The sequence below is a fragment of the Ctenopharyngodon idella genome, chromosome 5, assembly GCF_019924925.1.
Source record: "Ctenopharyngodon idella isolate HZGC_01 chromosome 5, HZGC01, whole genome shotgun sequence".
Taxonomy (NCBI): Eukaryota; Metazoa; Chordata; class Actinopteri; order Cypriniformes; family Xenocyprididae; genus Ctenopharyngodon; species Ctenopharyngodon idella.
Window position 1 is genome coordinate 37,477,543 of NC_067224.1, and position 25,655 is coordinate 37,503,197.

General features: G+C 34.1%; 3 protein-coding genes across 4 annotated transcripts; 2 read left to right on the forward strand and 1 right to left on the reverse strand.

Annotated features, from left to right (window-relative positions):
- Nucleotides 1-926: 926 nt before the first annotated feature.
- On the forward strand, nt 927-9,114 carry vsig10 (V-set and immunoglobulin domain containing 10). The gene is made up of 9 exons (XM_051895573.1): nt 927-1,237; nt 1,575-1,871; nt 2,747-3,052; nt 3,257-3,541; nt 5,110-5,388; nt 5,961-6,074; nt 6,167-6,179; nt 6,338-6,480; nt 8,677-9,114. Exons 1-9 carry the CDS (start codon nt 1,162-1,164, stop codon nt 8,766-8,768), a joined length of 1,605 nt encoding a protein of 534 aa, XP_051751533.1. The 5' UTR covers nt 927-1,161; the 3' UTR covers nt 8,769-9,114.
- A 499-nt stretch (nt 9,115-9,613) lies between these two features.
- wsb2 (WD repeat and SOCS box containing 2) lies at nt 9,614-14,636 on the forward strand. Of its 2 annotated transcripts, none has more exons than XM_051895410.1 (9): nt 9,614-9,794; nt 9,941-10,109; nt 10,715-10,896; nt 11,029-11,160; nt 11,805-11,905; nt 12,218-12,408; nt 13,686-13,778; nt 13,869-13,982; nt 14,151-14,636. In XM_051895410.1, the coding sequence occupies exons 1-9, from the start codon at nt 9,761-9,763 to the stop codon at nt 14,350-14,352; spliced, it is 1,218 nt and encodes a 405-aa protein (XP_051751370.1). In that variant the 5' UTR covers nt 9,614-9,760; the 3' UTR covers nt 14,353-14,636. The 2 variants fall into 2 exon arrangements, with proteins under 2 accessions (XP_051751370.1, XP_051751369.1); XM_051895409.1 differs by having other exon boundaries at nt 9,619-9,794; nt 10,712-10,896.
- On the reverse strand, nt 14,485-24,944 carry rfc5 (replication factor C (activator 1) 5). The gene is made up of 11 exons (XM_051895411.1): nt 24,779-24,944; nt 24,141-24,205; nt 23,687-23,823; nt 21,647-21,726; nt 20,825-20,898; nt 19,808-19,967; nt 19,250-19,331; nt 19,011-19,140; nt 16,739-16,816; nt 16,201-16,255; nt 14,485-14,815 (listed from the first exon to the last, which is right to left on the reverse strand). The coding sequence occupies exons 1-11, from the start codon at nt 24,823-24,825 to the stop codon at nt 14,719-14,721; spliced, it is 1,005 nt and encodes a 334-aa protein (XP_051751371.1). The 5' UTR covers nt 24,826-24,944; the 3' UTR covers nt 14,485-14,718.
- Nucleotides 24,945-25,655: the final 711 nt, after the last annotated feature.

The following is a 25,655-nucleotide window of genomic DNA, read 5'->3' on the forward strand; positions in this document are numbered from 1 at the left end:
CACACACACACACACACACATTCACTGATTCATCTGTTTATACTGCATGTTTAAATGTAAAACTAAATACTAATAATCAATAAATATAAGAAAAAACATTTAATAAATATTTTAAATTTTATATTGTATTATATATATATATAGTTTATTTAAATATTTAAAAATATTATTTACACACACACACACATACACACACACACACACACACACACACACACACACACACACAATAACATTCACTGATTCATCTGTTTATACTGCATGTTTAAATGTAAAACTAAATACTGATAATTAATAAATATAAGAACAAATATTAAATCTATTTAATTTATATATATATATATATATGTAACATTACTAGTCTACGTCTATTACACACACACACACACACACATAGAGAGAGAGTTTTTTAAAATAATATTTAAAAATATTATTTACACACACTCACACACTAAATACTAATAATTAATAAATATAAGAAAAAACATTTAATATATATTTTATATATAGTTTTTTTTAAATATTTAAAAATATTATTTACACACACAAACTAAATACTATATTTTTTTTTTTTAAGTATTATTTACACACACACACACACACACACACACACACACACACACACAAACAAACAAACATACACTGATTCATCTGTTTATACTGCATGTTTAAATGTAAAACAAAACAAAAACCAAATACCACACTTGGCCTACATTACAACCCTTCAGGTCAATTTCACCTGCAACAAAAACTCCACAATAGCATATCATTACATTTACCATGTAGAGTAAAGAGGACCTTTGGAACTTCTGAACAGGGTCTAACCTTGTGAACCTGATTAACCTGCAAGACTAGACTAGAGGCAACTTGCGTGTGAACTGTGAAATGTGGTGTGTGTCTCTTTAAGCGCGCAGGTAAAGGGTGTGGTCAAACAGCATTTTCAAAGTTTCCGGGAAAGAAACGCAAGTAAACAGAACAGGTTGAAGATGGACGTGAATCAAACGTAACACAAACTACACAGGAAGCGAACGATTTTAGCTTAATAATATTTCTGGTTATTTTTTAAATTCGTAGAAAAGGATTTGAAGCGTTTTGCCGCGAAACAAAAGGAAACTAAAAGGAATCGAATTTACAAATAAAAATATTTTATCCCATAATCAGATGGGACATCCTGACAATCCTACAATGACAATTTCTGCAATAGTTCTTTATCTGATTCTTCTGTCGCATCAAACAGGTGAGTTGACAGGTACATTTATTCAGGTTTCATTTTTAAAAAGACACTGAGATATTCTTATGTTTTCTTTATGTATTGGTACTACAAATTCATGTACCAGTATTTACATGGCACTCCAGAGGATTTCCAAGAATACCATGGTACCTAGTACTTTTTTGGTAATTATTTGTAAGTGAAACCATGGCACTTAATGATATTTACATGGTACTTCAAGATCTAGCACTGTACCAAGGTGTTACAATTGTACCGTATTGAAAAAACATGGTACTTTGCTGCATATTTGTAAGTGATCCCAGTACTGCTCTAAACCACATTGTCTCTGTCCTTCTTCCTGTAGTGTCAGAGGAGCAGGTGCAGCAGAATGTTATCGTTGAGAAAGGCGAGAATACTATACTACAGTGTCATGACCAGCCCGTTAATGCGTCTTCAGTTCTTTATCATTGGAAGAAAGATGGAGTTATTGTTGCAACTCAAAACCCCTCGAAGCCATCGGAGCATCTTTCCATTTTAAACAATGGCTCTCTGAGGATCAGTGGCCTTCAGTATATTGATGAAGGCCTGTATACATGTGAATGCCAAACAAAGGATGACAGCTCATGGCAAACTCACTCAAACATCATGCTTCAAGTTGCCGGTATGATGTTAGGGATATCTAAATCGTACTAATATGACAATGCAAAGCTTTGATATGTAATAGATGTCTCCAGTTTCTGTAAGTTAGCGAGTCTGACTTCAAACAGGTTTTTCTGGTTCAACTGCTCTTGCATGAACCTAGAAAACCACCACCATGTGACTGAGATGTGTAGGATAGCCACCTTGCATAACGACTAACTGAACACCACAAGTAATCAGTCTAGATATTTTAAGCATTTTTAAGATTAACAGGAAATACACAAACCATGTTACTTCTCAACAGTTTTCAAAAAAATGATACTTTTATTCAGCAAGGAGGCATTAAACTGATCAAAAGTAACAGTAACGACATTTATAGTGTTGGGGGAAAAAATCTATTTTCACAAAAATATTAAGCAGCACAACTGTTTTCAAACTTGATAATAATAAGAAATGTTTATTGAGCAGCAAATCAGCATATTAGAATGATTTCTGAAGGATCATGTGATGCTGAAGACTAATGTAATGATGCTGAAAATTCTGCTTTGCCATCACAGGAATAAATTACAATTTAAAATAGAGAACAGTTTTTTTTTTAAATTGTAATATTTTTATCTAATATTTTACTGTATTTTTGATTAAATAAATGTAGCCTTGGTGTGCATATGAGACTTCTTTCAAAAGCATTTAAAAATTTTACCAACCCCAAACTTTTGAATGGTAGTGTATTTGTTTTATTGAAAATTAAACTAGGCTCATTTGTTTTGTAATATTTTAAGAGCTTTTGTTAATTCTGATTTCCTAAAGAGCCATTTCTGATGATGATTGAAATAAGATGTGGTTTGTGAGAGTCAAATGAATTATAATTAATGTTTGTGCATTTGATTTATATTTCAGATGGTCCAACAATCATATCACTGGACATAAGACCAGCAACTCTCCTAAAGAATGGAACATTATATGTCAATAAAAGTTCAGATGTGTATTTTAATTGCTCCAGTGTGTCTCGTCCCTCACAAAACTTGACATGGACAGTTGAAAATTTGGCGCAGGATAATCATAACAGGGCGTCTGGGAGCGAATCAACCCTTGAGTTCTCCATAAGCAGAATCCAGCCACTAGATCAAGGGATGTACACCTGTACATCCCAGAATACACTATCCAAGACAACTGTGAACAAGAGCCAGGAACTCCTCGTTTACTGTAAGTAAAGTAAATTTCCAATGTGCTCTCATAAGTGTTTTTTTTTTTTTTTTTTTTTTTTGCAGCAACTGGAGTTAGTTTTTGTTGCATAGGGTTACCTTGAGAATGTTAAAATCATTTCAGGAGTCATTTCCTTTATATAATTTGTTTTGTTTGTTAGATTTGTGATATATAGGCTGTAATTGTCTCTAATGCCTTTTTCAGATGCTCCAGAGAGGCATCCGGAGTGCAGTTGGGAGGTGACAAAGGAGCCATCGGATGTCTTGCTCATATGTACCTGGACTGAAGGTTACCCTGCGCCCACTCTGAGCTGGCACGAGGTCCTTGAAGAATCTGTAATAGCCAAGGGTCCCACGATCAACTTCACGTCCCAGGGGACAGAACGCTTGGAGATCCATGTAAATAGGTTTACATTGCACGAAAAAGAGGAAGTGAAGTGTACTGGACATCACGTGACTGGAGTGGAGAAATCCTGCTCCATTAACCTCAGTAAGACCATTTTTCTACAGTACTGGAGTAATGAGAATCATTGAATGCATAATTTTATTTATATGACCCAGATATGTTTTCATGAGATTTGCCTACCTTTCCTGTGTATTATTTTACCTTTCACAGTGTGTTGACTTTAACGTGACTGTCATGTCAGCAGTGGTGCTGCTATCATCGTTATATTCTTTGACAAGCAAAAAAATTTTGGCGGAAAACTGAAATATTGAAGATAGTGCCTTTTTTAAAATTTGCATTTCCTTTTACATACACAAACATTCAAATTTTGGGGTCAGTAAGAGTCAGTTTAAGGTCAGTTTTGTTTTTTTTTGAAAGAAAGAAAGAAAAAAGACTTTTATTCATTAAGGACACTTTATATTGATCAAAAGTGACATTTATAATGAACAAAAAAGAAATAAATTACATTTTATAATATATTAAAATAGAAAATTGTTTTATTTTAATTGCAATAACATTTCACAATATTACTGTTTTTACTGTATTTTTTATCAAATAAATGCAGCCTCATTGAGCATAAAAGACTTTTTTCAAAAATATTAAAAATTTTACTGACTTTTAAACCCTAGTCTATCTCACATGAGAACATTTTTCTTATATGCACTATCATCCCAGGTTTTACTTAAAAGTCAAATTGCAATTTGTTTGAGTGGGCTGAAAATCTTTTAAAATTTAAAAATCTTTAAAATGAAAATTCTGTCATCATTTACTCACCCTCATGTCATTCCAAACCCTTAAGACTTTTGCTCATCTTCAGAACACAAATGAAAATATTTTTAATAAAATCTGAGCGATTTATGTATCTCCATAGACAGCTACACAAAAAGTTCATAAAGAGATGGTAAAACTAATCCATATGAATTGAACGGTTTAGTCCAAATTTTCTGAAGAGACTCGATCACTTTATACAAAGAACAGTTTGAATTTAGGTTTTTATTCACATATAAACATTCATCAACTCACACATCAGTTGTGGTAAACGGAAGCTCAAGCATGTTTGCTTGACGTGCGAGAACCAGTGAGGTTTATTCTTGTGTTACACAGCATGTTTGAGCTTCCGCAATAACCAGTGAGGTTTGTTCTCACATTTCAAGCAAGTACAGTTGAGCTTCTGTTTATGTTCGCTGTGAATAAAAGCCTAAATTCAATCTGTTCATCATATAAAGCAATGGTGTCTCTTCAGAAAATTTGGACTAAATCACTCAATTCATATGGATTAGTTTTACAATCTTTTATGAACTTTTTGAAGCGTCAAAGAAGTGTCAGTTGTGTAGCTGTCTATGGAGGGACAGAAAGCTCTCAGATTACATTAAAAGATCTTTATTTGTGTTCCGAAGATAAACGAAGGTCTTGTGAATTTGACAGATTTTTCATTTTTGGACAAACTATCCCTTTAAAACAGTAGACCTAAGTGCAATTCCATTTGGGACCACTAGTGTTTCTTGATCTTTAAACATTCCCAGATTAATACAGCTTGTGTTTTTGCTTATCGTCCTATTTTTTCATTGTATTTCCAGCTGAATTAAAACCATTATATTTGATGTGTCTTCCAGAGATGCCGTATCCAACTGGAGACCCCTTGGTAACAGCTCTGGACGGCAGTAATATCACCCTCAGCTGTATTGAGACCAGCTCTCTCCCACCAGCTAATACTGTCTGGAAGAAAAAGGACGAAGTCATCAACAACACTTCTAAATATAATGTGTCCAAAAATGGACCCACATACAAACTCACTATAATCAATGTAACAAAGGACGATGAAGGGGTCTACTACTGCTACAGTGAAAACCCCCTTGGTGCAAGAGAGCTGGAAGTGGTTCTAACTGTGAAGAGTAAGTTACAAACTTGAATGTTTCTCCATACTTTTATATTTTTTATAAGTATCCTAGTATCCTTAAGAATCCTTTTATCCTAGTTAAAACATGTCCAGATCACATTTGAACTCAAATTCAACAGAAAATGAATAAAGGCTAATGAAATGAAAATATTGTCACAGTGCATCTTAATAGTCCTTAAAACAGGCTCTATTTTCTATAAGAAAAATATTATTTCTTATTTCTTATAAACATGACCCAGACATGTTCTTGTCAGGATTTGTTGGTTAATGCATCTGCATGATGATTTCAGTTGTTTAAGAATGAGACGCATACTTTAAATAATACATCAGAGCTCAGATCTGGAGATAATTCAAATACTAGTGATGCTAAAGCTATGACAGCTGTGCATTAATGTGACCAGACAAGATTTTTCTGACATTGCTCTGTAATACCTCTCCCTTTTTACCCCTTTTACCCTTTTACAAAACAAAGTATTACAAAACATCCCCCACGTAAATTTCTTTCCTTTTTATGAAAAGAAGTTTCAGGCCATGTACAGTTTGACAGTGTTTAATCTTTATTCTCAGCCTCTGCAAGTAATGGAGGGGCCATAGTTGGCATCTTTGTCTCCATTTTGGTAATGATGATAGGAATCTCTGTCGGTGTGACCGTATATTCGAAGCGTGATAGAATTTGCATTGGTAAGTATTTTTGCATACTGTATACCTACGTAAATAAAACTGCTATGATGAAAATTTTTCATATAAATGTTTTTTCTTTTATTATTTTTCAGGTTTAGGATTTGGGTAAGTATGACCACAGAAAATTACTGAAAAACATTACAGCTGATTAATAATCATAGTAATTACAGCAGTGTTCCAAAATATAAGTTTAGTGTTTTCCCACATATAACATGTGCCAATAAGGATATGTAAAGCTGAGGCATTATAATATTTTTTTGTAGTCATTTAGATGATGACAGAGGGGATGTACTGAGTTTAGTGGACTCAGACGACGAGGAAATTTTCCATGATTCTGTTCCACAACTCCCTCCGTTGACAAACGGACATGCGACCACACTCGTAGAGATTCACAGAATCCCATACAGTAAGTCAATGGCTTCCTGAATATTGTTCAGACTTTTGTGTTTAACGGGTTGTGTTGTGTTTAAAAATAAAAGGAATTTACACTGTTAAAGGGCTAGTTCACCCAAAAATGAAAATTATCCCATAATAAAAGTGCCTCCATTCATTCTGAAAGTAATCCATACAGCTCCAGGGGGTTAATAAAGGCCTTCTGAAGTGAAGCGATGCATTTTTGTAAGAAAAATAGCCATGTTTATAACTTTATAAACTATAATCACTGGCTTCATGTAACGGCCGTACCTGAGTCGAGTTCCGGCCAAAGAGTGAGCTCTGACTCGACGCATGACGTAGGATATAGTAGTAGCGTAAGCTTAGGTGAGAGTAGACGCCTCTCGCGGTTCAAACAAATAGGGCTGGGCGACAAATTCAAGCTCTCTGACATTTCCCTTTTAAAATGTCTATTTAGACACATTTATGACCATGTTTCAGAGGTAAATAAATTTGAGAATCATCCGCATACAGGTGATAGTGAATCCCAAATTTCTCAAAAATATAACCTAGAGGGAACAAATAATAGGAAAATAAAATAATAATTGGTCCCAGGATAGAACCCTGAGGAACCCCACACACAAGAGGGGCAACATTAGAACAATAATCCCCTAAACTGACTGAAAAGGTCATGTCTTTCAAATAGGAAGAGAACCATTTCAGGGCTTAGCCCTGAATACCGACCTGATCCCTAAGACGATCAATCAGAATATTATGATCAACTGTAACAAATGCCGTAGTAAGATCTAACAGAATTAAAACAACACAGCTTCCAGAATCAAGGCCTTTTAGTATGTCATTAGAAACCCTCAACAGAGCAGACTACTATGTACTATGGCCAGCTCTAAAACCTGACTGGAATCTATCTAAAATTTTATTCCTCATTAAAAAAATCATTAAGCTGTGCGCATACACAATTTTTTCTAGTATCTTAGATATAAAAGGCAATTTCGAAATGGGGCAAAAACTACTCATGTCAAAGAGTCTAAACCGTTTTTTTTTTTTTTTTTTTTTTTTGAAGAAGGGGCTGAATAACTGCATGCTTAAAACTAGCCGTGACAACACCAGATGACAAACTAATATTTATAATAGACAAAATACTTTGACCAATGGAATCAAGTACCTGCTTAAACAGAGAAGAAGGAATCACTTCACCAGGAGACCTGGTAGGCTTCATCCCACAGTGCATCCTGGTGCCATTACAGTGATGTATGACGACAAGCTGGTGGAGGGAGTGTGATGCTTTCATGTAGACATAATTTTGACACATGCCACCTATCTAAACATCGTTGTAGACCAGAAAGAATCAATTCTGAACTGCCGAAACGAGTCATCAGCAATTCCAGTCTCACATCTTTAACATATCTATGTAGGTTTGTAACAAATTTGCATAATGCCTTCCTATGGTCTTCATTGGCTGCCCGCGAACAACGTCTACTTAGTACTTTGACCCGCCCTCAACCACTATAGTTGTAGCTGAGGCCTGGAAGAGTTTGGTTTGTGTTGTCGACATGTCGAGAAGACGCTGTTTTCTGTGCTGTGGAAGCACATCCACATTGTGTTCACTTCCAAAGGATGAAGTGTTCCAAATATCGAATTGATATGGTACTGTAAAACGGACACAATTGTTACTGTTTATATCAGTTAGTGTACAAATGCTGAGGAAGCCTCTAGAGCTGAGATATGGTTAAGGGCGTTTTGTTTCCAACATGCGCTGTAAGTGGTAGACCAATCACAACAGACTGGGCCATCTGACCAATCAGAGCAGAGTAGGCTCTCGGAAACGAGGGGCTTAGAGAGACTGAATCCTTTATCGATCCGTTTCTGACACTGTGAGAAATTAGGTGATGTGCAATGTATATTATGAGAAAATTTAAGTTTTTTTTTTTTTTTTTTTTACCTTGGATGCATAAACCTACTGTAGGAGACCTCTAAAACAAAATTAGGAGTCTTTAAAATGGCAAAATAGGGGCATTTTACCTTTTTTTTTTTTTTTTTTTTTGTAATTGCCTATCAAAGTCATTAAAAAATCAGCATAAAATTCCCATAGAGAATATATTCTCTATAGTTATTATAAGCTCTAAAATTTGTTTGACATTGATAATGAATATTATTTATATTTTTTGTACTTTCTGATTTGCTGAAACAAGTCTATATGTTTATTTTATAGGTGATCGTGACGATAATGCAGACAGTACGGAACACACCGATCAAACTCATCCAGATCAAACAGAATCAGAACATCAGTCAGCAGACTATTAATGACCAATTTAAATATACAGAAAATAATTTCTCCAAAATTGTGAACTGTATTAAATTATTTGTTTTTTGTGTGATATTATGCTTGTATAATATTTTAGCGATCTGTGTAAATAACTTCAAATTTTAAAGAGGCCCTGTCTTTATTTTCAGTATTAGTTTTTAATACACTGGCCTCAAATAGTGATATTAAATCTTTTACTACTTCACACTACAGTATGTCAGTGAACTGTTACAGAATGCTATTGTTAATGAATTGGTTTTGAATGATTGCTTTCCATAAAAATGTATAGGTGAATATGTATGGGTCATATTTCATGGCAAAATAATAATAAAAAAATGTAAGTAATTATTGGAAGCCTATTTTGTACCATTTCAATTTAGTTTACATTGTGAAATTATTTTCATTGCAATTAAGCACATTTCTCCTCAATTCACATTACTGTAAAACACACAGACATTTTACTTTTGAGGTTTTTTTTTCATTCTCGTTTTACCATTGGTGATTTCTTATCAGATTGTAATACAGTAATGACATCATCCTATATATATATATATATATATATATATATATATATATATATATATATTTTTTTTTTAATTAAGCTTAAATTTAAGGCAGTACAACAAATACTACCATTATGTATAAATACAATTTAAATAATCTCTTTTTTTTTATATTACAATTATTCGAATGTGCTTAACTGATTCATCCATATAATTTCAGTAATGTATAAAAAAATACTTAACTAGCTTTTATGTAACGCTGTATAACAACTGATTTATATAAAGCACATGGTACATGCATATGACAGTGTTGTATTTGGCAGCAGTAAGCATAAAACACGCCTTAACCCTGTAAATATATAGTAGAGACACACCTATAGTGCTCAGAATTATGCACAATCTACAATGGAGTCACGTGGTTCGCCCATAGTCAAATGAATGCCTGTGTAGAGGTGAGGCGGCGACGGGTAAGGTGATGTGATAAGAAGATGTGCACTTCGTCTCGAGGTTGTATTGTCGAAGGTATGATGATTCATTTAATTTAGATGTTATATAATAATGTGCATTTGGTATATGAGGAAAATACCCTTTTATATTAGTAGTAAATGAGTAGTTCCGGATATGCGCAGCTTGTCTTTGTGAGTGACAGGTCTGTTTAATTGTGACAGAACCGCATGATCTGATCGCGGAGCTGAAACCCGCTCATCACCCGCGTCTGTACGGCACCGCCGGCTGCGAGACATGGAGCGTCCGCTTCTCCCCGGACGGATCTTATTTTGCCTGGTCGATGGGCTACGGCATCGTCAAACTCCTATCCTGGCCGCTGACATCCAAAGAGTGCGTCTGAATTCACTACATAACGCAATGAGTTTAATAATTAAATTAATAGGCCTATATGTAACACCATAATAAATTACTACTAAGCCTATCAAGCTGTCGCTAACAAAAATATCTGGTACTGCCATTTTTGGACACGTACCATGCTAATATAACCATATAAAATAAACTAATTAATAAAAACTATAATAGTATATCAGTGATATTAAATATTAAAATAAGACTGATGTGAATACAATAATAATACAGTACCATGATATTTTATTGCATTTTATTTTATGTATCAAAGTGTTTTATTTATTTATTCATTGACAATATTATTTTACTGCAGTCATAAAAAATACCACATTATTAATTCCATGTTACCATAGTCATTACAAAAAAAACAATTTTTTGCCATATAGTACATGAAAGTACTAATACAGTACCATGGTGTACAGTATATGCATCTTTTGATACTGTACCATCACAATACTTTTTTGAACTTAAAGTGACAGGATAATGTGGAAGAGTGTTCCAAGAAAAGTGAAGGAACAATGATGGATGCTGATCCAGAACATCTCATACTTGGATGTAGAGCTGAAACTTCTCTGTATTAACAGTAGTGCTGAAGCTGGATGCAGTGAAGAGAAGACGCTTAACTGCAGGCAGATGGTGTGGGCACTGGCGTTTGGACCCTGCCAGTCTATCCGTGTGGATGTTTTACATCAGAACGGACATGACCATGAACTACTGCTGGCCACTGGTCTGAACAACGGCGCAATCCAAGTGTGGGTCGTCTCAACTGGTAAGATTGAACTCTGAGTCTACACTCACCATCAAGAACTCACATTGGTCTAAATATTAACAGGATGGTGGTTCACGACCTGAAGCACATGTAGTATAAGATTATAATATGTTATCCCTCTTCTGTCTTCAGGAAATCTGCGGTTTACTCTATCCGGACATGAGGCTCCTGTCAGGGATTTGGTCTTCACTCCAAATGGAAGTCTCACGCTTGTATCGGCCTCCCGAGACAAAACTTTAAGGATATGGGACTTGGCAAAGAAAGGTTAGAGCCTCTGATGTAAAAGAAAGATCTTAGCAATGAGATGAAAATAAGCCTTCATGATCTTTAATTCAGGAATGTTCACAAATAGACCCCAAGTGGTGCTCAAGCACCTGTCCTTTTGGTCTCCGATTAGATAAGTGCCCTTTTTGCAAGACTTTTATTTTATTATTTTATTTTATTTTAAAATAATGTATGAGTTCTTGTATTTTGTGTTTATAACACAATAGTTAAGCAATATAACATGAGCAAGAGTGCTATTTTCTCGAATATCAGCACAATTACAAATGTGATATTAATTTTATACAGCAGTTCAATAAAGAATAAGTTGATTATATAAATTGACAATTTTTAGACATAACGTTGTCAATTTTGACTGTTTTTCCTCTATTTTGACAACGAAAATAGTTCCTAACAAAGCAGAAATGTTGCGTCTCTCAGCAGCATGTTGTACTTTTTGAAGTCACGTTCACACAATAACACACAGCAGTGTTTTGTTCTTGAATGATTCACCATATTTGAATGAATTGGGTGAGTCAGTGATTCAATGACTCATTCATAAAGGCAGTGGACACTTTCTTTTTCATCAATGATTCTGTGATTCACTTTTTACGCTACAGCCCTGATTGTAATGTTAATATTTGCAGGCACCAGTCCTCATGTTCTGCGGGGTCCAAACTACTGGGTGTTTAGATGTTCCATATCACCTGACAGCAGTGTGATCGCCTCAGTTTGCAACCTCGACTCTGTGAGTTTCTTAGTGCAGTGCAGTGTTATTTTAGTATTATGTATATACAATTGTAGTATTTATTTTGCGTATTTACTGTATATATATTGAGTTTTTATTTTTATATTTTCAGTTTTCATTTAAATTTTAGTTTGTTTTAGTAATTTTGCTATGTGTGAAAATTTTAATATATTCTATTTAGCTTTTTTCAGTTTTAGTAATTTTAAAACTTAAACATTTTATTTCAGTTAGTTGCCAACATTTCTTATTTTTATGTTTTTAAGCTTAAGTTTATATATATACTACATAATCTGAATGTCTTCTTCCCAACAGAAGGTGTATTTGTGGAGCTTGCGGTCTTACACCTTCATGAGACACCTTACATATGACCACGAGCGCACCATGGCATCATGTGACTTTTCCCAGGATGGAGCTCTGCTCGCGGTCGCGTCGTACCATTCCAGCACAGGCTGGTGGCTGGACCTGTGGGACCCGTACACGGCAGATCACCTGACTAGAGTAGAGTATGTTAGCAAACCAAAATGTTCCTTTCTCATGTCATGTCCTTTTTTTTTTTTTTTTTTTTTTTTTTTACAATGAACTTTAATTGAAAAAAAAGAAAATAATACTGTTTTAAAATCAGAATTTACATTTTTGGCTATTTTATGTAACTATAAAATGGAAGCTTGTTTCCGCCACAGAATAAAACAAAAATTAAAAAGGTTATTGCAACTTTTAATATGACAGTTCTGACTCTTTTCCTCACAATTGTGAGTTTATATCACACAATTTACTTCTTTCTCAGAATTGCAAGTTTCATTGCAATTCAGACTTTATAAATCGATATTGTAAGTTTATATAAAAGTAAAGCATTTTTCTCATTTTTGGAACCAAAAAGTTCCAGAAAATGTCAGCATGAACATCTTTATTAGAGTCAGAATTAAAATTTCTTAGAGTAAGAATTTTTTTTTGGTAACCATATAGCTGCTTTTATTCCAAGTTTCTACCATGGAATAAAAAAAAATTAAAATGGTAATTTAAACTTTTTATCTGACATTTCTGACCTTTTTCTTCACAACTGCGAATATGACACAATTTGGACTTTTTTCCCTCAGAATTGAGAGTTTTGCTATGCAAAAAAAGAATTCTGACTTTATTCTGACTCGACTTTTTTTTTTTCTTTGAATTGCGAAATATAAACTCGGAACTGCAAGAAAAAAGTCATAGTTGAAATATATAAGCTTGCAATTGCAAGATATAGAGCCTAAATTTTGAGATATAAACTCGTGAATACTAGGTAAAAGTGCACAATTACCATTTTTATTTTTCATTGTGTGCCAGAGTTGTGTCGAATTCTGACCCCCCCCCAGTATTGGTAGATTTAGGACAGGGGTGTCCAAGCTCAGTCCTGGAGGGCCACTGTCCTGCAGAGTTTAGCTCCAACTTGCCTCAACTAGTATGCCTAATTAGACCTTGATTAGCTGGTTCAGGTGTGTTCAATTGGGGTTGGAGCTGAACTCTGCAGGACAGTGGCCCTCCAGGACTGAGTTTGGACACCCCTGATTTAGGATTAGGTGTGGAGGAGGGGTTAGGATTAGGCAATCAGGTAGCGACTTCAATGAGGGGGGTAATTATTTGGCAGGGAGTTGAAATTCGGCACAACACCGAAAACAAGCTTCCATTCCAAAGGCTACTATTACATTAAAAGCTGAATGATTTGATGTTTTTGAAAATGTATACAAAGACAGCATTGTTTCTCATACTTGTCATAATGATGTAAAAAATACTTTGTTCTTTCCAGAGACTGTGAGGTGTGTGCTTACAGAAGTGACAATTTACTGACATCTCTGAGCTTCTCTCCTGTTGGCCTGCTGCTAGCTTTCAAAGACTACAGGTGAGCAGTGAACCATCCATTTGAGATCTGAGATTTTCAGAACTACATTACCAGGCGTCATCGCCCTGGTGACACTGTATTGTCCTGCAGGGCGTTACAGATCTGGGATGTGGAACGAGATAAACTAGTCGCTGACACCGATCACGGCCGCACTGGTGGTGTGTGCTGTTCTTTCCATCCACACGGGGGCGTCATTGCTACAGGGTAATGCATTTCACATGACTGTGTTAGAACATCATTTATATTTAGTTTTGGCTCACAATGTTACTCTAGAAATGTTAGGGGTTTGTGTAAATTTGTCTAACAGTTATTTTCTGCCTGTGTACTGGAATAAATATTAGGGACTTCTTTATATGCCCCATTTGTTTGTAGGTGCAGAGATGGACAAGTAAAATTCTGGAGAGTTCCTCGTCTTGTTCCAAGCCTTAGGCATCTGTGCAGGGTTGCTCTGAGATTCTCGGTTTCAACCTATCAGGTGGAGGCTCTTCCCTTGCCCAAAAAAATCCTGGAATACCTTACATATAGGGACGTTCCAAAGCAAAAGATCATATATTGTAAAGACCACTGCAGTTGACTGAAAACAAGTAATGTTTGTGGGTCAGACTTTGCTTTAGATGTTGCATAATTTTCTAAGATGCCTAATTTCCCCAGACAGTTATGCTTTCAAAACAAAGAAACATTAAATTATGATGCTATACATGAAATATTTATTTAAAGACTTTTATTTTTTACATAACTACTTTGAAAATGTAGCATTTGTTGTACAAAGAACTGAGACAACTTTTATTTTAAGCATAAAAATAAAAATTTCAAAAATACTAAAGGGTTCCGAGCATAGTTTTTTTTTTGTCAAAACAACATGAAGAAGTAAAGAACTTCCTCTCATGACATCACGGATATATGTGGCAGCCCTTTCATGTGAAAAGTGTGAACCAATGGTCTATCCATCACTGACTACTATGTCTCTAACAGCCTGGAAAGCAGCAATCATTGAGCTCAGCTGGATCTTCTCATTGGTTCCTGAGGCCAGACGATACCTTATGGTTAAAAAGGAAAGAACAGAAGTTGAACTCGAGTACATAATATATAAAAAAAACAGTAAAAACAGTACTATGAAATTATATTAATGTTATTAGATCTTAAAATGTTTTCTATTTCAATATATTTTAAATATAATTTATTCCCATGCTCAAAGCTGAATTTTCAGCATCATTACTCCAGTCTTCAGTGTCACATGATCCTTCAGAGATCTTTCTAATATGCTGATTTGCTGCTCAAGAAACAACTTATCAATAGTTGTGCTGCTTAATATTTTTTAATATTTAACATTTTTTTTCAGGATTATTTGATTATCAGAATGTTGAAAAGAACAGCATTATTTGAAATAAAAATCTTATGTAAAAGTCTTTATTGTTTCTTCTGTGATCCTTGCATCCACCCCTCCTCCATTTATACAGTATATATATGTGTGTCAATCAATTAAAAAAAATTAAGTAATCGCATATTTTTCCGTAATTAATTGCAAATAATCACAACTAACAATAAAGTTTTTAATATATTTTTATATTGTAATAATTTCACATTTAATCTCCAAATTAAATTAAATTTACATTTCTACATTTAAATTAATGTAGAAACAACATAAAGACAGTATATTTTAAATATTTGATCTAACAGGTAGGAAATATCCAGAATCAAAGCAGTTATCAAACACTTCAGTCTTTACTGTATAATTTAGATTCAAATTTTTTTTTTCATTTTTATTCAAGATACAAAAGTTATTCAATTAAGAGCAGTGAGTGATTTTCTTTATTCTTTGATTAACATTAATGGCCGACCGTAGTAGGTTTATTAGGCTACTGTCACTTTAAGATCTGATGCACATGACGCGAATCTGCATCCTATTTTCTCTTTAAGTTCATTTAAGACTATTCAACTAGGACCTTACGAGGATACTCGGCAAAACGGGCATTTTGGCATAATTTTGTGTGTTTTTGTCCGTTAAAGCGCGAAAGAGAACACAATGCGTCTGGTGATGATCTGTCAGAAGCGGCTTTCTGTGCGCATGAGTCGTGAGTGTCACAGTGCCACTGTGTTCTCTTTTGTGTCTTGTCGCGCTTGAAAGGATTAAAAGCATTTGCATAAATAAGAGCGTGATCATATAATGTAACGCTAGCTAAAGGATAACGGGAAAAGACGGATGCTGCGTTAAATATTTTTAATGAGTTAACCTGAAAAAAAAAAAATGAATCGCATGAATTTACATGAATGAAACTGAGTCGAGTTCATGTAGGTAAAGTATTCATGAGGTATATGGGAGTATTGGTTCATTCATATTTAACAGTAATCAAACCAGTGATAAATAAAACTAATCTCTTGCTCTACTGATTTACTAACAGCTTGACAAAATGAATGTACTTACTCAATATCTGCAAGTTTTATAAGCAAACCCATGCGGATAGAGGGTGGGAAATCCACTGAAATGGAGACACAAAAACATTAGAGCAAAATAACCCACCTAACTGTCTTCAAACACTTTGATAGTGATCAATAATAATAATAAAAAAAAAAATTCTGTAGTTCCATAACATAAAAAAACCCTGACATGCTGTGTGTGTGATAAATAGCTTTTGCCATGCAACAGTTACGATACACTAATTTTTGCAGTCTTGATTCTGGAAATAATGTAATATTTAGTGCTTTATTTGTGTGAAGCATGCTACACTCTGCTACTTCTAACAGGCGGCCTTTAAAAACAAGAACAACCGGTTTCCATGCCAACCACAAAAGGATCTCCATGGCAACGAGGGCAGGGAAAACATCTATCTCATAACTACATCAAAGTTCTGATGGGTTGTGTGGTGTTCCAGGCCTCAACTCGACTCTCTTTTGAACAGGAAACGATTGTAGGGCTTTACATTGCTGCATTTCTTCAAACTCTGTTAACAGTGTGGTCTTACCGCGGTGAATGAGAAGATGGACTTCAGTTAAAATGTCATGAAGTGCCAGACCTTTCAGAGTTTTGAGCTGCAGAATTTCTGTTGAACCTGGTTAAGGAATTTTTAAACGTCATAAACTAATATCAGCAACTTCTCACCACAATGGTGTACTCTCATAAACAGTTAAACATTCTTAATAAAATCATTGTTTTATTATAAATATCAATATTACAAACATTTTCTTCAATAGTAATATTTATAAAAGAAATTTGATGTTTGATCAGTGATAATATTACATATACAGACCACAAACGTAACAGAGATTAGGATACATGGAGCATAACCTATGTTTGTTGTCATTTTCCTGATTTGTAAATGTGTATATTTTAAGGCAAATTTTACTTTTTTTAATTATTAATTTATTATATTATGTATATTTTAGTTACTTTGGTGGAAAGGGTTAATGTGGGGGAAAAAGTTACATAATACAGTTAATACGGTTACAAAATTGCAATTTAAGCTTTTTGTTAATGCTTTGGAAAAGATCTATAATATTGAATCTATAATAAGATTAATAAACAATCTACATTATTACCATTAATAATGATAATAATATTTTGTAATAATAATTTTGGAAAATGTAATTAATATTTATTTTAATTTTATTTACACTGAACAGATGCTTTTATCTGAAGTGAATTGATGACTTTTTTCCCTGATCACATTTCTTATCCCCTCTCTACTATCTTATCAGTAAAAAAAATCAGAAAGAGAGAGAGAGAGAGAGAGAGAAAATCAGGTATGGCTTAATGAAGTCTGCATAAATAAAATAAAATAAAATAATTTTAAATAATAAAAATATTTGAAATTAAGAATAATATAAAATACATAAAATGTAAAAAAAAATATATACAATAAAAAAATATATATATATCTTTATCAAGAACAGACATTGTTGCATTTTAAAACCTGGAATAAAACATCCAGTTATTTAATAAAAGCAGGTGCATTGTTAAAATGAACCTTAAACTCTCTAAATATTTTTTTCCAATCACACTTCTCTCATTCATGTCTCAAAATAAAATAAGATCAAATAAAATAAAAATATTTGAAATGAATAATAATAAAATATATGAAACTAAAAAGTAGGGATGCACCGATACCATTTTTTAAGGACTGAGTACGAGTACCGATACTTTTTTTTTGGTACTCGCCGATACCGATGCCTATACATTTATTAATTTCTCTCTCTCTCTTTTTTTTTTTTGGTGATGTTGCAGTTTTCCAAGCACAACACAGTAAGACTAATGAATGTAGGACAGCTTCTTTATTATTACTCTAATGAAAAAAGTAATAATTTTTATGTGCTTGTCACAAACTTAAAGAACAAAAATTTCACAGTTCCAATAACCTTCAAAGGGCATAATTACATATATATATATATATATATATATATATATATATATATATAAATAGTTGTTGTTATATAAAAAGAAATTTACAAACAAATTACAAACAATACAACAAATACTATAGAGATATAAATTAAATAAACTTGTTTTTCAGATACAGTAGGTTTATTTACCATGTATACATTTATTTAACATCTTTTGTTGTTTTATTATCATTAATGGCAAATATAGGCTACGGTCCCTTTAAGACCGAATCCATGGATACTGACACATATCCTGTTTTCACCCAAATGTTTACGTCCACTTAAGCCATAACCGACTGTATTTACGTGAGATACTCCACACAACTATGTGTGCATTTGACCATTCAGGCGCGAGGAGAACTGATCGGGCGCTGTCTGAGAGAACTGGGATCGCGCGCAAGAGAGAGAGAGCGCGCGCGAAAGGGAACGCTTCTGGTCTGCGTCATTCAGCGCGATTCCGCCTATCCCGCCTTAACTAATCGATAACGAATTGTGACTGAAAGCATGCAGTTCGCAATGTGTGGGTTGTCATCATTAATTTTGAAGTATTTCCACACCTCTGAGGCTGACATTGTTTCTGCTGCTGCCGCCGTGTCTGTGCACGGAAAATTCTGTCAGTTACGTCACGTGAGGTATCGGTCTTTGGTATCGGGGTATTTTTACGAGTACGAGTACAAGTACACGAGCTTGGTATCGGTATCAGTGCATCCCTACTTAAAAGGTCACCACTTGCTTTAGGTCATCAATAAAAAGAATAAAAAAAGATCATACTTTTTTTATTCACATTTTAAAAAAGAAAGCTTAATATGCTACAGAAAAGCTTGAAGAACTAATAAACCACTGGAGTAAAAAGGATACGGTTATACGCAGTGGTGAAGTCTTTATTGAGGGCCCAGTCCAGTATGTTGGCGATGTCTGATCTAAGAGGATGTCCAGTGCATGTATACACCATCTCCTCCGTCACCTTCCCATAGGCCATATGGGTACTCTACACATCAAAACATATAACACATTTTTCTCAAGAATATTCTTCATGCCAGCAGCACTGTAAATGATAAGTAAACCATAAAAACATAACTTTTTCATATGATACACACCTGTAAAATGTTTAGTGATCGTCTCATGTCTCCTGTTGAGAGGGTCACAATGGCCTTCATGCCATCTGGAGTGATGTCAATGCTATCAGTGAAACAAAACAGACTTTTAAATATTTATGAATCTATGCTAGGGAAACACAATGTTCAGTTTTATTTGCTCAAAGTTGTTGGTGCCATCCTGTGCCAGAGGGCAGAGCTGATATAAAACGTGTGTTTGTGAAGAGTTTTTTAATCAAATGGGCTGTAGGGCTGGGTCACTCCAGCCAGGATCTTTTGTGTTCAAGGTCTTTTGAGTGGATCCATCTGATGACTCACTTCAGATATGATCCAAAAATTCTGATAAAAACACTTGACAGTCCTAATATTGTCATTTTAATGCTGCTCTATCTAAAGATGTCTTGTTTCTAATTACATAAAAAATAAACATTATTAGATCTGTGCATTTTCTGTAGAAACTGTGAGTGGTGAAGATTTCTTTCAATATGCAATCAATTCAACATTAATTTCATTCATAAATAACATCCACATGACCTGGATTTGATGTGATGAGTGTCTCACCTCTCCTGCTGTATCACATGCTCTAGTCTGGGAATCATCTGGCTCTGGGACAGGGGGCCGAAACGAAACCGCGTGCATCGAGACTGCAGGGCAGGTATGATCTTTGAAAGGTAGTTACAGATCAGACAGAAACGCGTGTTCTCTGTGAACTTCTCAATGACTGAGAGAGAGAGAGAGAGAGAGAGAGAGAGAGAGAGAGAGAGAGAGAGAGAATCAGGTGTGGCTCAATGAAGTCTGCATAAATAAATCTCCAAAGGGACTGCAAAAAAATTAATTAATTAATTAAAAAAAATACAATAAATTAAAAAAATAAATAAAATGTATTATTACAAGTAAGACATTCTTGAATTTTAAAACCTAGAAATAAACATACCGCGATTTAATAAAAGCAGATGCTTTGTCAAAATTACCCTTAAACACTATATTTATATTTTTTCCCAATCACACTACTCATTCATGTCTCAAAATAAAATAAAATAAAAATTATTATTTTATATAATAAAAATATTTGAAATGAATAATATAAAATAGACAAAATTAAAATAATAATATATTATTTAATAAAATCAGATGCATTGTAAAAATTAATCTTAAACTCTCTAATTTTTTATTTTCCAATTAGACTTCTCTTATTTATGTCTCAAAATAAAATAAGATATATATTTTTAATAAAATATTTTAAATGTATAATATAAAATACACAAAATATATATACATGAAATAATAATAATAACAAGAATAATAACAACAACAACAACTATCAATCAATTTTTATCCACTTAAATATCCAAAACAGAAATTTTTACATTTTAAAACCTGCATATAAAGCCTGATTTAATAAAATCAGATGCTTTGCCCAAATTATCTTAAACTCTAAATATTTTTTTCCAATCATAATCCCACTGCTCTCATTCATATCTCACTGTGGACAGTGAAATGGCAGAACCCTATTCTTCTGCCATCGGGCCATTTGGGGGCTCAGCAGGTGAGCTGATGGAGGGGCAGATGGTACGCTACCTCTCCTCAAAGCATTCTGTGCGTCCTGGGTCATAGCATCCGCCTCGTCCAGGATCACCAACTTAAAGCCTTTTCTACAAGGAGCAAGCGCAAAGAATGATCAGATCTTTTACAACAGCAGTAAATATTTTAATGCAATAAAAGCCTAAAGACCATGCAATATGGAAACAGTTGCTACATGAAAATGAAGTTGCTACATGAAAATTAAATTCTTATATTGTTGTATGTGATAACATTACTATATTAAACGGTTAGTTCACCCAAAAATGAAAATAATGTAATTTATTACTCACCCTCATGCCGTTCCACACCTGTAAAATAACGACTTATATAGTGATGGCCGATTTCAAAACACTGCTTCATGAAGCTTCGGCGCGTTATGAATCTTATGTGACAAATCAGCGGTTCGGAGTGCCAAAGTCACGTGATTTCAGCAGTTTGGCGGTTTGACACGCGATCCGAATCATGATTCGACACAAAAGATAAGTCGTTTTTTTTTTTTTCTTGGCGCACCAAAAATATTCTTGTCGCTTTATAATATTAATATTGAACCACTGTACTCACATGAACTGATTTAAATATGTTTTTAATACATTAATGGATCTTGAGAGAGGAAATGTCATTGCTGGCTGTGCAGGCCTCACTAAGCCATCAGATTTCAACAAAAATATCTTAATTTGTGTTCTGAAGATGAACAAAGGTCTTATGGGTGTGGAACGGCATGAGGGTGAGTAATAAATTACATTATTTTCATTTTTGGGTGAACTAACCCTTTAAACAAATTGTTCATGATTGAGCTGTAAGGGTGGGTACAGTTCTTACTTGAAGATGGTTCGCGTACTGGCAAAGCTGAGGATCGGACCCCTTACCACATCTATGCCACGGTCATCTGATGCATTGAGCTGATGAAGTAAAAATGTGTTATATTTCCCATTAAAAAAAAAGATTTGCAACAAGCATATTTAGCCTTAAGGCCCGTTCACACCAAGAACAATAACTATAACAATAACTATATTAGCGTCCACACCAATGAATGATAACAATTTCAAGTACTTTTATTTATATAGCACATTTAAAAATGTCTGACAAAAAAGTGCAATCTGATTTATAAAGGCAGGTTTTTCCATAACCGTGGCCCTACCACAGAGAAAGCTTGATAACAGAGAAAGATAAACAATTTTTTGCTAGCCAAGTTTTGACCTTGTCCAAGCACATTAATAGAGATTGTATTGTCTTTTGTTCAGTTAATAGATCTGGGCATCATCAGCGTAAAAATGGAAATGATAGCATGTACAAGGAAAAGAGAGAAGGTGCCAAGATCGAGCCTTGAGGGACACACCTCAGGTGAGATGAGCAACAGAGGAGGAATAATTACCTAACCTGACCAAAGATAAATATGATTGATTCTTTTTAATCCCACCCGTGACTCTAATCTAAAATTCAATGTAGAGTGGACAGTCATCAGTATCACTGTGATACTGTGAAACGCTGTGAATAAATCTAAAAGAACTAGGACCATGGAGTCACCAGAGTCAGTAGCTAATAAAATATCATGTAATACTCTCAAAAGGGCAGATTCCGTGCTATGCGTAGACTTAAAACCAGATTGAAAATACAATTTCACATTTCAGAAATACAATTTCCAAGCACAATTTTTTCCATTACCTTAGAGATAAATGGTAAAACAGAAATAGGGTGAAAGTTGCAGGTTTGTTGCTGCAGTTTTGTCGTCTGCCGCTTTAAATGCTCGAGCTCTGAAAGCAGGATGGATTGTAATTGGCACTCATTGTTTTTATCGTTTATCAGCTGGAAAAAAATTCATTATTCATTAAAAAGTCATTATCATTATAGTTATCATCCATGGTGTGAATGGGCCTTTAATCTCTTAGTATAATATAAATTAAAACAAAACTGTCATCATAAATTGATGTCTGATTCAAAGAACATCAAACAAAACTAACAATTCATAGTTTTCAGTCACGTGACTGTCGCGGAGCCCTGGAGGGCAAAACAGCCATGTAACTGCAGCACAAGCCCGTCAATTTTCCATCTTAAAAACAAAAATATGTGAACAAGATGCACGTTTTGGGCACTTGTGATCCATATACAGCACCTGCAGTGATTTCAATCACTGAAAACAGCAGGACGATTTTTAAAAAAAGCTAAAGTGAAAAACAGGTGGGTTGCACCAATAAGGATTAAATTAAGCAAAGTTTAACACTAATCAAGGATTTGTTGATCTGGGTTTTATTGTAAATCGAGTTGCGTTGCACCACTTGATTTTAAACACAGATTACCTACGCAGAAAGACCATTAGAATTAAAGGGCTGATCAAGCAGCATAGGCGGAGAGTGAACCGATGCCAGGCTAAAGAATCCTTAGTGCAACCCACCCTTAATGTACTAAAACAGTGATATTAAAATTTCAAATTCAGTTTAACCCTTTTTGATGATGCATACTATATACAGGCGGGCAGATGATCCCAGAATATGAATGCAACGCATTTCTTTTATTATGGTTTTGATGGAAAAAATGCTTAACGAGAAACCTTGTGTTGCATTAATATTCTGTGTTCATTTGTTTGCCTGTACAAAGTATGCATAATCAATAAGGTGTATATTGAATTTGGTCTTTTAATATCACTGTCTTACTACATTAGATCTTACTACAAACCTGTTAAAAATGACTGCCGGGCAATGGAGGAAAGCATTGTTTTGCCAGCCCCCTCATGGCGTGACGTCACGTGAAAACTATCAATAGACCTATTTCAACTAAATTAAATTGATGACAATATGTTTTTTGTCATGGGGAAGATTTTGCCAAACATGCATTTGGAAAACGTGCAAAAAATATCTGCAGTACCTCCAGAACCATGGAGTTGAACTCTTTATCTTTGTACAGCTGTTTAGCACATGCTAGTATAGTAGAGGTCTTTCCTGTTCCTGGAGGTCCATAGAAGAGCAGATGAGGCAATCGGTCTTCACTGATGAACTTCTGGACTGTGGAAGAAAATGAACAGACATTTATTAAAATTACATTTAAAAATGTTCTAGTCTGTACTGGTCTCTTTTTTTCTTCTTCAAAACATTTACAAAGAATAGAGCTTTAAAGCTTCAAAAAGTATGCAAAAGTTAACAAAAACAAACTGAAATTCAACGCAGATACAACTGAATTTTCATTTTGGGTGAACAATTCCTTTAAGAACTCAGATAGTATAGTACATTGTATAGTAGTATCACAGTGCAAATCTTTATTTGTTAATAATAATAATATTGACAGAGTACAATTTATAATCCATACATATCACACCGCTTACTTGTGCTCAGGATATCTTGGTGAGAGATGAGATCATCTAATGTCTGTGGCCTGTACTTTTCAACCCTGAAAAATCGAAAAATCATGTTTTTTAAATACTATATTTTTGATTCATAGTGTTGTTTAAGTGACAGCAACTCCAATGAAATTATCTTACCTTATTAAAATTAACAATAGATTACCTCATATTAACATTATGGTATTATTATAATGATAATAGCTGTCATTAATACTTTAAGTACATTTTGTAAATAAAGAGTTTATCATTTCAGATATTTAGCTGCAATAAAAATTATTTTACAGTGAACTGACAGATTCCCTTGAGTAGTCATCGCTTTTCTCCATCAGTATGATATCAGCTGTCATAACAACAGTGCAGGTCTGATATATTCTCGTTTATTTATTTTCATATATACTGCATAACAAGCTCAACTACAGCCAGTGGTTGTTTATTATTCATAAATTTATCATGGTCATTCGTGCAGAATAAGTGCAATCCAAATGTAAACAAAGCAAAACTGTGCAAAGCTGCACATGTCGGCTAAAGAATATCTCAAGGAGCACTAACACCTTTTATTTATAATTATCAGCTGATAACAAAAAAGCGAAATTTGCACTACCAAATGCAAATTAAATTACCATGGTAAATTTCTCGTCTGAAGTTGTGCTTTACTTGTTGATGCCATTCTCTTGTACTTTGTTCAATAAACCCCTCGATGCGTCTTGGCGCGTTTTTCTGACTACACAGAGATTTCCATCCGCGCACGTCACTAGCTGACAGTTTCTTGACCAATCAGAAGGGCGCTTTTAATGAAGGCGGGATTTAACGAGGAAGTAGCCAACAGTTATTTCATAATAAGAGTTTAAGAGATAATCAAAGTCATAGACATAATAAATACATTTTTACATGTATCATGTTTAAAAAGGATGTACAGTATATACATTGTATTCCCTAATATGATATCGCAGCAGTTACCGGTATCAGTATTTAAGGGTTCTCACAAAATGATAAAGCACATAAAGCTTTGATTTTTATTAATTGCTGGTAATTCGAGTCAAGTAAAGTTTGGTTTGCTGTCAGAAACAGTGGTATGAAATGTAATTTCACTAGGTTCGCACAGAGCCGTTGAAAAACATATTTAATGGCTTTGGGTCCGCAGTGTAAATTAAAATTTATTTAAAAAATAGAGGTTAAAAAGTAATAGTATTTTTTTTTAAAAAAAGTAAAGCTAATTAGAACATAAAGAGAATTAAAAAAACAGAGGTAAAAAGTAATACCTTAATTTAAAAATAAACATAATTAAACAACAGAGGTAAATAGCCTAATTAAAAATAAAAGGCCACATAATAGGCCTATTTGTACAGATTTGTTTGCAACCTATATACAAACAAAATTGCGCCTTTTCCATGTTAACATTTACAAAATTAAAACAAATTCAAAAACAAAAAGACATTTTCGTCAGTAATTTTGTTAATGACAATAACGCTACTTGTAATGTGACATTAAATAAACACA

Excerpts from the sequence above, each read along its gene's own strand:
- vsig10 (XM_051895573.1), top strand. The coding sequence starts at position 1,162 with ATGGGACATCCTGACAATCCTACAATGACAATTTCTGCAATAGTTCTT. Across the intron at positions 3,542-5,109 it reads ATCCTGCTCCATTAACCTCA|AGATGCCGTATCCAACTGGA; the intron begins GTAAGACCATTT and ends TGTGTCTTCCAG. Across the intron at positions 5,389-5,960 it reads AGTGGTTCTAACTGTGAAGA|CCTCTGCAAGTAATGGAGGG; the intron begins GTAAGTTACAAA and ends CTTTATTCTCAG.
- wsb2 (XM_051895409.1), top strand. The coding sequence starts at position 9,761 with ATGTGCACTTCGTCTCGAGGTTGTATTGTCGAAG. Across the intron at positions 11,161-11,804 it reads ATGGGACTTGGCAAAGAAAG|GCACCAGTCCTCATGTTCTG; the intron begins GTTAGAGCCTCT and ends TAATATTTGCAG. Across the intron at positions 13,779-13,868 it reads CTAGCTTTCAAAGACTACAG|GGCGTTACAGATCTGGGATG; the intron begins GTGAGCAGTGAA and ends ATTGTCCTGCAG.
- rfc5 (XM_051895411.1), bottom strand. The coding sequence starts at position 24,825 with ATGGCATCAACAAGTAAAGCACAACTTCAGACGAGAAATTTACCATG. Across the intron at positions 21,727-23,686 it reads TCAACTCCATGGTTCTGGAG|CTCAATGCATCAGATGACCG; the intron begins GTACTGCAGATA and ends TTACTTCATCAG. Across the intron at positions 19,332-19,807 it reads CATGTGATACAGCAGGAGAG|CATTGACATCACTCCAGATG; the intron begins GTGAGACACTCA and ends TTTCACTGATAG.